General features: G+C 42.6%; 2 protein-coding genes across 2 annotated transcripts in view; one reads left to right on the top strand and one right to left on the bottom strand.

The window, feature by feature from the left end:
- Positions 1-5,604, top strand: part of RHOJ (ras homolog family member J) — a 74,495-nt gene extending 68,891 nt beyond the window's left edge. Inside the window, exons 3-5 of the mRNA XM_073638699.1 lie at positions 1,576-1,740; positions 4,447-4,542; positions 4,916-5,604. Of these exons, the coding sequence (XP_073494800.1) occupies positions 1,576-1,740; positions 4,447-4,542; positions 4,916-5,062 (408 nt within the window). The 3' untranslated portion in view covers positions 5,063-5,604. The remainder of the gene's footprint in view (positions 1-1,575; positions 1,741-4,446; positions 4,543-4,915) is intronic.
- A 2,682-nt stretch (positions 5,605-8,286) lies between these two features.
- On the bottom strand, positions 8,287-11,193 carry GPHB5 (glycoprotein hormone subunit beta 5). The gene is made up of 2 exons (XM_073638700.1): positions 10,990-11,193; positions 8,287-8,791 (listed from the first exon to the last, which is right to left on the bottom strand). The coding sequence occupies exons 1-2, from the start codon at positions 11,191-11,193 to the stop codon at positions 8,603-8,605; spliced, it is 393 nt and encodes a 130-aa protein (XP_073494801.1). The 3' UTR covers positions 8,287-8,602.
- Between the last annotated feature and the right edge of the window lie 1,722 nt (positions 11,194-12,915).

Genomic DNA, 12,915 nt, shown 5'->3' with positions numbered 1-12,915 from the left:
GAGCTGAGTGGCCAAACTGTGGTATTAGGCCAAAACTATTGGCTGGGTTAGATGCAGAAAAAAATTATATTCAATTTGCAACCTGATGGAGGTCAGTATAGATGGACTAATAGAGAAAGTCCCACACACTGCTAGAAGCCCAAATATTTTTTCAGAGCTAGATGCAGAAAAAAATTATTTTTAATTTGCAACCTGATGGAGGTCAGTATAGATGGACTAATAGACCAAGTCCCACACACTGCTAGAAGCCCAAATATTTTTTCAGAGCTAGATGCAGAAAAAAAATATATTCAGTTTGCAACCTGATGGAGGTCAGTATAGATGGATTAATAGAACAAGTCCCACACACTGCTAGAAGGCCAAATATTTTTTCAGAGCTAGATGCAGAAAAAAATTATATTCAGTTTGCAACCTGATGGAGGTCAGTATAGATGGACTAATAGAATGATGCTATGCCCAAAAGATTTTACTTCACTAGGTGCAGTAAAAAAATTGGTATTCTATACACAGGTGGTATATCTTGCAACACAGATAGGCTACTCCACTGACTAACACACTCTGCAATAGGCCAAAAAGGATTACCTTTGCTAGATTCAGCCAAATGCTGTGAAAAAAACTTGCACAGCACTGGCACAGACCTGCCTGGCAAAAACTGATAGGAACTGATGTAACCTAGTCCTGAAAAGGACTGCAATTACAATTAGTCTTTACTCCCACAATCTATCTATTTAAGAGCACAGACCTGCCTGATATAAGTCGTAGGAAATGCTGTAACCTAGTCCTTAAAAAGACTGCAATCACAACTATTCCCTACTCCCAAGCTATCTGTAGATTTGTGCGAAAATTGGCTTGAAATTAACAAGGTATAGCGCACACAGCAACAGCGGTGCCGTCTAACACGCAGCTGCAGCAGTGAGAAAATGGTGGCGACGGGGAAAATGGCTTGGTCTTATAGGGCAAGGACATGTGACATACACTGCCAATGACACATGACCTTGCTTGTGTGAAAAAAGCACTTCGCTCCGTGTGTGCGCTGCTGATAGGCTGACAGATTGCACCTCCCCACTGTAAATGCGGGAAAGAGAAAAAAAAATGGAGATCTTCATTGTTCCTGCAGAGATCCATCCCCTGCCCCTCCCCCCGCCCCGCTGTACACTCAAACTGCGTATTAACATTAATTTTCATCATTACTGAGAAAAAATCCAGTTATGATTTTGGTGCACGAACAGTTATCGAACATAACCTCGAACAGCCGAATTTTTCTCAAATTGTTCGTGTTCGCCGAACGGCTCGAACACCGCCCAAAACAGCTCGAATTTGAGATTGGCGAACAGTTCGAGTAGAACAACGCTCATCTCTACTCATCTCCCATTTCTGCAGCCCAGTGCTTTATGGCTATGTAACTGCTGCCACCTAGTGGCTAGATTAGATATTACTTTTTTTTCTGCAAACTTTATAAAAAGCTCCTTATTTTATTTATTTACTCACTTGTACTGAATAATGAGCGGTTGAACATAAGTGCATTAAATATGGAAAGTAGTAGTAATGTGAATAAATCTGCTTGCTTCTCTACAGGAAGACTATGACCAGCTCAGACCTCTCTCCTACCCCAACACTGATGTGTTCCTGATTTGCTTCTCCGTTGTCAATCCAGCCTCTTACCAGAACGTGCAGGAGGAATGGGTGTCAGAGCTCAGGGCTTGTATGCCACATGTACCCTATGTCCTAATAGGCACACAGGTAAATAAAGAGCCCCTGGTAATGAGCCCAGGATGCATCAGTATTGTACATAAGGTGCTGCTCACAGCTCCCAAAAAATCATAATTGCTTCACAATAGCGATAGCAGTCAGTCCCTGCAATAGCGATAGCAGTCAGTCCCTGCAATAGCGATAGCAGTCAGTCCCTGCAATAGCGATAGCAGTCAGTCCCTGCAATAGCGATAGCAGTCAGTCCCTGCAATAGCGATAGCAGTCAGTCCCTGCAATAGCGATAGCAGTCAGTCCCTGCAATAGCGATAGCAGTCAGTCCCTGCAATAGCGATAGCAGTCAGTGGGGATGCACGGCGGGTGCCTTTGGAAGTATAAAGTCTTGTGACACATAAGGCGATGACACTAATAGGGTCTCCTATGTGCCATTTATGATACAGGTTCTGTATCGGTGCCTTTCAAAAAAGCTTCATGTTGCCCCATCCAGAGTTACCCAGAAAACAAACTGTGCTAAACAGCAGTTGTATTCAGCTGACATTTTGGAAAGACTTAAAGGGCGATGTCCAGGATTAGAAAAATATGGCTGACTTCTTTCTTAAACACTGGCAGCCCTGACCAGGGGATGTGTGTGATATTGTTGCCGAGTTCCATTCACTTCAGTGGGGCTGAGTTGCAATACCAGACACAACCCAAAAGGTACAGGTGGCACTGTTTCTAAAAGAAAGCAGCCACGGTTTTCTAATCAGTACCTTTAATTAATGATCTTATGGGTACGGGGTCTCTATCCTAAGGGAGATTTGTTTTTCTAGTAGATAAGTCACTCTTTGAGAGCTATAGAATAGTTTGTTCCTTCCATTAACTTGGGCTGTGAATGTTGGAACTGTGAAATTGGCCTAATTAAGGACAGCGTTGTCCGGACCGGCCGTGGGACTCCTGGCCCATACTCCTCAGCCTTATAAATGCCAGTGACGCTGTCCTTACTCGGCCCATGAATGTCAGAGCTGTGAAACCAGCACATAATGGGAATATATCAGGGAATTACTGACTATTCCTAAATCAGATGCAGCCAATGGATGTAATGTACACTGCTCTAAAAAATAAAGGGAACACTTAAACAACAGAATATAACTCCAAGTAAATCAAACTTCTGTGAAATCAAACTGTCCACTTAGGAAGCAACACTGATTGACAATCAATTTCACATGCTGTTGTGCAAATGGATTAGACAATAGATGGAAATTATTGGCAATTATCAAGACATCCTCAATAAAGGAGTGGTTCTGCAGGTGGGGACCACACACCACATCTCAGTACCAATGCTTTCTGGCTGATGTTTTGGTCACTTTTGAATGTTGGTTGTGCTTTCACACTCGTGGTAGCATGAGACGGACTCTACAACCCACAGAAGTTGCTCAGGTAGTGCAGCTCATCCAGGATGGCACATCAATGCAAGCTGGGGCAAGAAGGTTTGCTGTGTCAGCTTAGTGTCAGGAGGCTGGAGGCGCTACCAGGAGACAGGCCAGTACACCAGGAGACGTGGAGGGGGCCGTAGGAGGGCAACAACCCAGCAGCACCACCGCTACCTCCGCCTTTGTGCAAGGAGGAACAGGAGGAGCACTGCCAGAGCCCTGCAAAATGACCTCCAGCAGGCCACAAATGTGCATGTGTCTGCACAAACGGTTAGAAACCGACTCCATGAGGGTGGTATGAGGGCCCGACGTCCACAGATGAGGGTTGTGCTCACAGCCCAACACCGTGCAGGACGCTTGGCATTTGCCACAGAACACCAGGATTGGCAAAGTCGCCACTGGCGCCCTGTGCTCTTCACAGATGAAAGCAGGTTCACACTGAGCAAATGTGACAGACTGGAGATGCCGTGGAGAGCGATCTGCTGCCTGCAACATCCTTCAGCATGACCGGTTTGGCAGTGGGTCAGTAATGGTGTGGGGTGGCATTTCTTTGGAGGGCTGCACATCCCTCCATGTGCTCGCCAGAGGTAGCCTGACTGCCATTAGGTACCGAGATGAGATCCTCAGACCCCTTGTGAGACCATATGCTGGTGCGGTTGGCCCTGGGTTCCTCCTAATGCAGGACAATGCCAGACCTCATGTGCTGGAGTGTGTCAGCAGTTCCTGCAAGATGAAGGCATTGAAGCTATGGACTGGCCGCCCGTTCCCCAGACCTGAATCCGATTGAGCACATCTGGGACATCACGTCTCGCTCCATCCACCAACGTCACGTTGCACCACAGACTGTCCAGGAGTTGACGGATGCTTTAGTCCAGGTCTGGGAGGAGATCCCACAGGAGACCATCCGCAACCTCATCAGGAGCATGCCCAGGCGTTGTAGGGAGGTCATACAGGCACGTGGAGGCCACACACAATACGGAGCCTCATTTTGACTTGTTTTAAGGACATTACATCAAAGTTGGATCAGCCTGTAGTGTGTTTTCCCACTTTCATTTTGGGGGTGACTCCAAATCCAGGCCTCCATTGCTTAATAAATTTGATTTCCATTGATGATTTTTGTGTGATTTTGTTGTCAGCACATTCAACTTTGTACAGAACAAAGTATTCAATGAGAATATTTCATTCATTCAGATCTAGGATGTGTTATTTGAGTGTTCCCTTTATTTTTTTGAGCAGTGTATTAGGGAAGGTGTCAGACATAAGCAGGCCGAAGTAGCTGCATCCCGGCTTGTTTTATTTGTAAAATAACTTAATTTATGTGCAATTCCAGATTGATTTGCGGGACGACCCCAAGACCTTGGCTCGACTTCTTTACATGAAAGAGAAGCCCATCAGTTATGAGCAAGGGATGAAACTCGCAAAGATGGTAAGTTGCTGGGCAGAGCTGTATGTGTCACACAATCCTTCAAAGTAGGCATCTTTTTTCCTTAACCGTCTAAGGGTTCACATTTTTTTTCCTCCTGATCTGTGGGCTTCCTAAATGTCATGGTCCTATCGGTCATACATTTATGGCCTATCCTACAGCGAAACCATTAATTAAAAGTTTCAAGGACATCAAAAGTTTTCTAAACTTTTCCTTGAAGTCATATCCATGCTGACCGAAGCTCCCTAGATATAGGAATTACCGATATGAGCACCCGGAGATCACTCTAGGCTGGATCAGCAGGACATGATGGTGAGTAGCCGATCCTACAGAACGGTATCGTGTGCTGAGTGTGTGCGTCTTTGTGTTTTGACAGATCGGAGCACAATGCTACCTGGAGTGTTCAGCGCTGACTCAAAAAGGGCTGAAGAATGTGTTTGACGAAGCCATCCTCACAGTGTTCCACCCGAAGAAGAAGAAGAAAGGCTGCGGGAAGTGTCGCAACTCCTGCACAATTGTCTGAGTTCATTCCTACAGGTCGGATGGGGATTATTGTGCAGAACAAAACCACAGATTGTGGACAGATGTGAGCGCTCGGCCCATGAACAAAGCAACGTGGAGGATATGACCAGAGGGGATAACTTCTCCTGTCGGGCGTGGAGCCTTTGATCTGTGACGCCTCCATGATACAACATCTCTCTGTATCTCACCTTCCCATCCCCCTCACACTGTGACGTCTCTATATACCATACGTGCCTTCTCTTCCAATGGACGCCCTTAATATGTATGTGACAGGGTGCGCTGCTACGGATGTAAGACTTCCCACCTGGAAGAATAAGAAACGGCGAATCTTCTCTGTAGATAAAACTGTGTGATCTGTCATTAACACTAAGGTCCGTGCCATGGTGCCTGCGCTCTGGTGCCTACATGATGACTGTTTCCATTAGCTCCAAGGAGAGAGAAATGAAGAGTCTCTTTGAAAGGAGAATGGAAACTGCTTCTGATTCTGTTTTATACATTTTAGTTGACTTTACATTACTATATAATAAAACCCATAAACCGAAATGTCCAACGTTTGTTGTTGAATTTGGTGAAGATTTCAAAATATGGGACCACCACAATAGCCAAAAGGTTTGTTTGGTTTTTTTCTTTGTAAAGTGAGTCTGTCAGCACAAAATGACTGATCAAACCAAGCCCATGCGTTCAGTGCACCCAAACAGTTCAGCGCACCTTCCCACCTACCTATGCTCTTCTCTTCCTTGATTGACAGCTCTGGCTGAGAAGAGCAGAGATGGGTGTAAAACAAGGAGTTGGGAAGGTGAAGTTAACCGTTTGGCCACACCAAGGGTGCACCGATCGCCTGTGCTTGGTTTGAACAGTCATTTTGTGCTGACAGACTCTCCTCTTATCCCTCTCTAGTACACTAGACTGAAGTTACAGTAATGCGCCCCAACCTGTGGCTCTACACTAGTAGCAAAACTAGAACTCTCGTCATGCCATGACAGCCTGAAGATGTAAGGGCATGATGGGAGTCATAGGTTTACAGCGGCAGGGGAGCACTAAGGGCACGTGCGCACTCAGTTTTTGAGGTGTTCGGACACTACAAGTTTTGCAGTGGAAACTACGTCAGGAATCGCTCCTTCTTTGGCGAGTTTTTTGCAGCCTTTGGACAGTTCGATGCCAGCGCGGGATCTCATGACATTGCAAGACAATATGTTGCCAATCTCCGAGAGCTTCATATCATGAGTGAGGGATCTGATGAAGGGTCTGGTGTCACCCCAGAGAGTCAGATCAAGAGAATGAGGGATCTGATGAAGGGTCTTGTGTCACCCCAGAGAGTCAGATCAAGAGAATGAGGCATCTGATGAAGGGTCTGGTGTCACCCCAGAGTGTCAGATCATGAGAATGAGGGATCTGATGAAGGGTCTGGTGTCACCCCAGAGAGTCAGATCAAGAGAATGAGGGATCTGATGAAGGGTCTGGTGTCACCCCAGAGAGTCAGATCAAGAGAATGAGGCATCTGATGAAGGGTCTGGTGTCACCCCAGAGAGTCAGATCAAGAGAATGAGGGATCTGATGAAGGGTCTGGTGTCACCCCAGAGAGTCAGATCAAGAGAATGAGGCATCTGATGAAGGGTCTGGTGTCACCCCAGAGAGTCAGATCAAGAGAATGAGGGATCTGATGAAGGGTCTGGTGTCACCCCAGAGAGTCAGATCAAGAGAATGAGGCATCTGATGAAGGGTCTGGTGTCACCCCAGAGTGTCAGATCATGAGAATGAGGGATCTGATGAAGGGTCTGGTGTCACCCCAGAGAGTCAGATCAAGAGAATGAGGCATCTGATGAAGGGTCTGGTGAAACCCCAGAGAGTCAGATCATGAGAATGAGGCATCTGATGAAGGGTCTGGTGAAACCCCAGAGTGTCAGGTCAAGAGAATGAGGGATCTGATGAAGGGTCTGGTGTCACCCCAGAGAGTCAGATCATGAGAATGAGGGATCTGATGAAGGGTCTGGTGAAACCCCAGAGAGTCAGATCATGAGAATGAGGTATCTGATGAAGGGTCTGGTGAAACCCCAGAGTATCAGATCAAGAGATTGGGTTGACACCCGATCCTTCATCAAATGCCTCAATCTCTTGACCTGATTCTCTGGGGTGATACCAGAGCCTTTATCAAATGCCCCAGAGAGTCAGATCATGGGAATGAGGGATCTGATTAAGGGTTTGGTGTTACCCTAGAGAGTCAGATCAAGAGAATATGACTTTACTGTATCTAAATAAAAAAACAACTTCAGATTGGGAGATAAAAAACAGTCCAAATATTTGTACTTAAAAGTAATATATTTCATCAGTAGATTATCATGAGGTTTACAGCATTAATAGTAAAGCTCATTAATATATTTATATACTTGTATAAGTAATGGGCCGGCACCCTGCTTTGTAACTCACAAGTCCACTGCTTTTTAGGGAACACTGGATGAACCATAAATGTTACCTAAAAGGGAACGTTTCCCATTACACATGGTGTCTGATCTGCCAGCAATATGCTATAGAGCAGAAGGTATGGGACAGACGGATATATGGGTTTGCTGGAAGAGATGCAGCATCTTGTATTTTCTGGGCTTAGGAGTCCAGTGGGCGGGTTCTTAGTGACAATCACTTAAGACCGCCGACTGGACTGCATTGCACAGGCAACAGGGATTTATATCAAGAAAATAGAAAAGTTATACTGAATAAAAGGCTGATTTCACATTGGGAGGCTGGGAAATCGTAAAGGCTGGGGTGGTGATGGTGGTCAGCCACAACTTCCAAAAAACAATAACTTAGTACTCAAAATATAAAGAAGTTCCTACTTTTATATAACATTTAAAGGGACAATATATAGCGTTTCCATAGAATATGACAAATGTTTGATAGGAAGTGGTCACCACAAAGGGGGTCCCGCAATCAGGACACCGTCTGACCACTAGTGAGTGGAGAGGTGGTGGCTGAGCACACGCCGGCTTCATTTATTTAGAAGTTCTGTATACAATGAGCAGATACCCCCTGTTGGATTCGGAAGACCCATAGCCATGAATGGTCAGAGCTGGCGTATGGTCAGCTAGCACCGCCTCACTCACTGGTGGGCAGACATGAGCCAGAACTGGGAATGGTGGTACCCTCATCTGTCAAACATTTAGGACTTCCACCCTTTAAAGGGATTGTCTCACAACAGACATATCCATGGGATATCCATCTAACCTCTTTTTTTTTTTTTCTTTCAAACAAACCCAAAAAGGGTTTATTTTCTGTCTCCGAAAAATATTCTCGTTTACATTTAATGACGGCAATTGGAGATCTTGAAAATTTGAAGAATTGGTATAAGGTATATTAGAATAAACGTGACAAAAAATCCTTAGAATATATCAGGGCATTACTTTATGGCATTACTGAATATATAGACTGGCAGCTCACCATGTCCATGTACATACACTATATATACCTATAGGAGGCGCCGTCGGTTTTACTGCGCATAAAGCTATAAAACAAGTATAAAACGACAATCCTGAAGCCTCCGGGGGGCTCCTCACAGGGTCTCGCACTCTGTCATGGCAGTGGAGCAGACGCCACAGTCACACCTGATCGCCACGGGGTACGTGAAGAAGGGATCCACTTTGGGGATGCAGTTGGGTAACTTCACGGTGACCAGCCTGGTCTCATTGTAGGTGCAGACTCTGTGGTAAGCGTCTATGTGTGGAGGGTCGAGGATAGGCTTCTGCAATAAAAATAAAGATATTCATAGGTAGTAATGAAGAATATGGTATCTTATATCCAGAAAAATCTAAGGAAGCAGAAAAATCTTATTTCTAAAAACAAAAGTATTTTTGGGGTCGTGTGTGCAACAGACCGCATCGACCTTGCAGACAAAAAAAAATAAAAATACAAATACAATAAAATAAAAATACTAAAAATAATGCTAAGAAAAATACAAATAAAATAAAAAAAAATAATATAATGTAAATAATATCAATAATAAATAAAAATAAATAAAAATACTAATACTGATAAAAATAAAAATAATATCATCAATAGTAATAATTATTATATGTTTTGTATTGAATAGCTGAATTCAGACCAGATTAGTGCTTGTAAGTAGAGCGTAGCTCCTGCAGCAGTCTGGCTCTGAGCTTGTTTGAACTCAACCTTACTTGATTTGCTTTATTCCAAAAAAAAACAGCGCCACCCCTGTCTGCAGAGTCTGTGTGGTACTGCAGCTCAGCTCCATTTACTTCAAAAAGGATCAAAACACAAACTGGTGACAACGGTGCCGCTGTGTGATCAGAGTCTAAACAAACCTTTAAATTAAAAACGCTTGGTTTTCTACTAAACAGTTTCTAAGAAACTTGTACTGGAGAGCAAATGACTTTCAGACCAAGGCGACACGGTGACCACGTCATAAAGTTACACATGACTTTCATGTATCTTGATGGAAAGTCTCTCCTTGTTCGAGACAAAGTTTTATGTGAAAATCCATGGGAGTAGGACTACAAGTGTAAATCAAGTGAAAACAAAGTAGGATCAGAATAAATTGCAGAGATGATATATTCTCTATTAAAAAAAAAAACTACACAGGGGGCAACTGAAATACGCCAGATAGTCCCCCTCAGAAAGAGGGGCAGGGGCACGCTCTCGTTGTCACACTCAATGTGTTAGTTTTAGTTTAGTTTATACATGGTCATCACTGTCCCCATTGGAGCTCACAATCTAAAATTCCCTATCAGTGTCTTTGTGTGGGTTTCTTCTCACATCCAAACACGGGGAGAACATACAAACTCCTTGCAGATTTTTTTCCTTGGTGGGATTTTAACCCAGGACCACTTTTCTCCATCTGCTTCCAAGTTTCTCACAATGCCATAAAATTAAAAGCAAGATTTACCGTAGATCAATGAATTGGATCAAAATCTGACATATCGCAATATTTCTCGTGGATTGAGTGTCCACAAAAAATATGGAGACATGTGAACAGCCCCATAGGTTCAAAACCATGATAGAGCAAGTAAGTACGTGAATCATGAATGAATGAGGCCATATGGCCGCAATTCCTGGCCCGACCCGAACTGATCGCATCACATATATTTAGGATGCATTTAGCATTGACTTTTTTAGTAGTGTGAATTACGGCTTATAGTTTGCGCTGCTAAAAACACAAGTAGTTTTGGATGAAGTAGTATAAAAGGAACAAAAAAATGGCTGAACACAACAACAGCACAAAATTAAAAAGGCAGAAAAGAAATATCCGCTGCGCTCCCAGGCAACCTGTTTCTGACCTGCCTGGACCTTTGTTGGCTTGACAAAGGTCCATGCAGGTCTGAAACATGTTGCCTCGGAGCGCAGCGGATATTTCTTTTCTGCCTTTTTAATTTTGTGCTGTTGTTGTGTTCAGCCATTTTTTTGTTCCTTTTATACTACTGGATCAATAAAGCAATTCTTTTAAGAAGATGTGAGTGCCGGCTATCGTTTGGACTGTTGCTATTGCTGGATTATTTTGCTGTGCAGCGGGACAGGTGAGCTGATTGCTCCTTTTTCAAGTTTCAGATGAGCTTTGGCGTAAAAACTGTACCTCAAAGTGCAGAGCAGATCCAGGAGGAAGGAGGAGAAGTACAACAACTTCCTTTGTATTTCCCAATTTATTTTTTTTTATCTGCTTTTGGCCGAGTCTCAAAAAAAAAAAAAAAAAAACTGCATCAAAAATGTCCTGTGTGACCTGGCATCACCAGAACCCCACGTGACAGCAACTGAGCAACGTAACCCCATTGCAGACATACAAAAACATTATTCTTTCAATTTAACACTTCGAAAACAACAGAATCTTTACTTTTTAGGTCACTCAAAGTAAAAAATATATAACTTTCGAGACTGGCAGCAAACGTACAAAAGAAAACTAAAATGGAACAATCAAAGGGAATGAGGTACCTCCCAAGTCTCACAGCGCCCCCAGCAGGCATCAGTGGTGACACGTAAACCCTTACAGCCGGGTTTCTTTGCCAAAAAGGTGAATTCCCGCACAGCGCAGCCGATGAAGGTTCTCAGGCTGATGTTGGAGACGGCGTACGTGTTCCAGCAGCCGCTTAAGATCAGCAGATTTAAGGAAATCAGGGTCACGCTGTGGGAGTCCATGTCTGTGAAAAATCATGACAATTATTTTGTTTCATTAAAAAGGGTAAAAAATAATAAAAAAAAAAGTTTCCCTAAACATACTGTGCCCAAAATAGCCTCTGTAACCCTCCACCGAGCGAGGCCAAGCGGCTCCATACTACTATTCTACATAGATGAACTATGAGGATCTAAATAAGGCCGCCTATAGGGTAAAAATAGTTTTTCTAAATTTTTGGGAGCAGATCTCATGTAGTATACCCTATATATATATATATATGCCATCACAAGAACAGCTCTAAGGCGGGAATCGCACGTTATCTGACATTTACTATTGTGGGTGCCCAGAAATCTGGAGTCAAGTCCAATTTCTGGGGGGTAAAAAAATCAATTTAGACACACTATTTAATTTGCTCCAAAAACAAAAGCTGTTGTGTGTTTTACTAGACTTTTCCAAAGTATCTAGAAAAAAAAAAAAGGCTGTGATTTGTAAAGTTTAAAAAAAAAAAGTTGAGTATTCTTTAGGTGCAAATGAATGGCCTGAAGTTAGACAAATAGTTTGCCAAGTGACTGATATCATGGAAAACGCATCTGGTCTAAAGCTATGATCACACAAGCTCTTCAAGAAGAAGAAATGCTCCTTTTTTGTGAAATTTCGGGAGGATTAGTTTCTTTTCCTAAGTGGTGGAGGTTTTGAAGAGCTTCAGGAGGGTTTTTTTTTTTAATTTTTTTTATTATTATTTTGCAGCATTTTGATTTAATGTTGTGTAGTTTGGAGAGGTTTCCTTTAGGATCTGCTCCAAAAGTAGTGACATACTCTTTCCTTAGTCCACCACTTTTCAACAGGAAACTTAATTTGCAAGCGTTTTATGAAACAGTTTTTGAGGATGATTTTTGAGATCTATATGAACACAGGCCGATACTTGATTGAAAAATTTGAGCATTTGGGGATTTCTTTTTCTTCCTTATATGCATGTATTTTTGGCTAAAAAAAAAAAAAAAAAAAAAATTTCTGCAATCAGGATTCCTTAATGTTGCACCGTTTACCTTCTCAGCCTCTGAGCTGCACAGTCTATTGCTGGCTGCAGAATGAGGGAGAGTTTCTATCTCTTATCTGTCTTTTCTGAGCTCCACTCATTTATGACCACATCAAAGTTGAATGTGCAGGAAAACAAAGAGCCTGTGCAAGACAAACGGTGCAAAAGTTTTACTGAAACAAAACCGTAAAAAAAATTTTTTTGTCCCAAATACATGCAAATAAAAATGCATGAGATGCAGAAAACATGCAGATAAAAAAAAAGCAAAAACGCATGACTATTAAAGTTTTATCAAAGCCAAGTACCATTAAGTTTCCAAAAGTAAAGTTTTATTAAAAACATAACTTACAAAAAAAAGTTAAAAGGGATTGTAAAGAGAAACTCTCTAAAAACCAAACAAAACAACAACAATGCAGGTAGCCTAATTGCTACAGAAAATCTGCAGCACCAAATACTCATCGTGGGAACCTAAATATATAATGAAATCATAGTCCAATATGCTCGATAAGAGAAGATCTCAGATGAGGAATTAATTATCTATATATTAAAACATTTTTTCCCCCCACATTTATTCTACCTTAAATAAAACATCCCTTAGAGTAAAAATTAAGAACCAGGAAAAAGTTTTAAAAAAAACTTTAGAGACCAGTTATTGCACTATTGGCTTTAGTACAGGATACACCATTTAGAGGATAACGTTTCCACCTAT

This window comes from Phyllobates terribilis, unplaced genomic scaffold (assembly GCF_046119375.1).
Source record: "Phyllobates terribilis strain yellow unplaced genomic scaffold, ASM4611937v1 Scaffold_7__3_contigs__length_470593459, whole genome shotgun sequence".
NCBI lineage: Eukaryota > Metazoa > Chordata > Amphibia > Anura > Dendrobatidae > Phyllobates > Phyllobates terribilis.
This window is presented reverse-complemented; position numbering and strand designations above follow the sequence as displayed.

Excerpts from the sequence above, each read along its gene's own strand:
- GPHB5 (XM_073638700.1), bottom strand. The coding sequence starts at position 11,193 with ATGGACTCCCACAGCGTGACCCTGATTTCCTTAAATCTGCTGATCTTA. Across the intron at positions 8,792-10,989 it reads GGCGCTGTGAGACTTGGGAG|AAGCCTATCCTCGACCCTCC; the intron begins GTACCTCATTCC and ends TTTTTATTGCAG.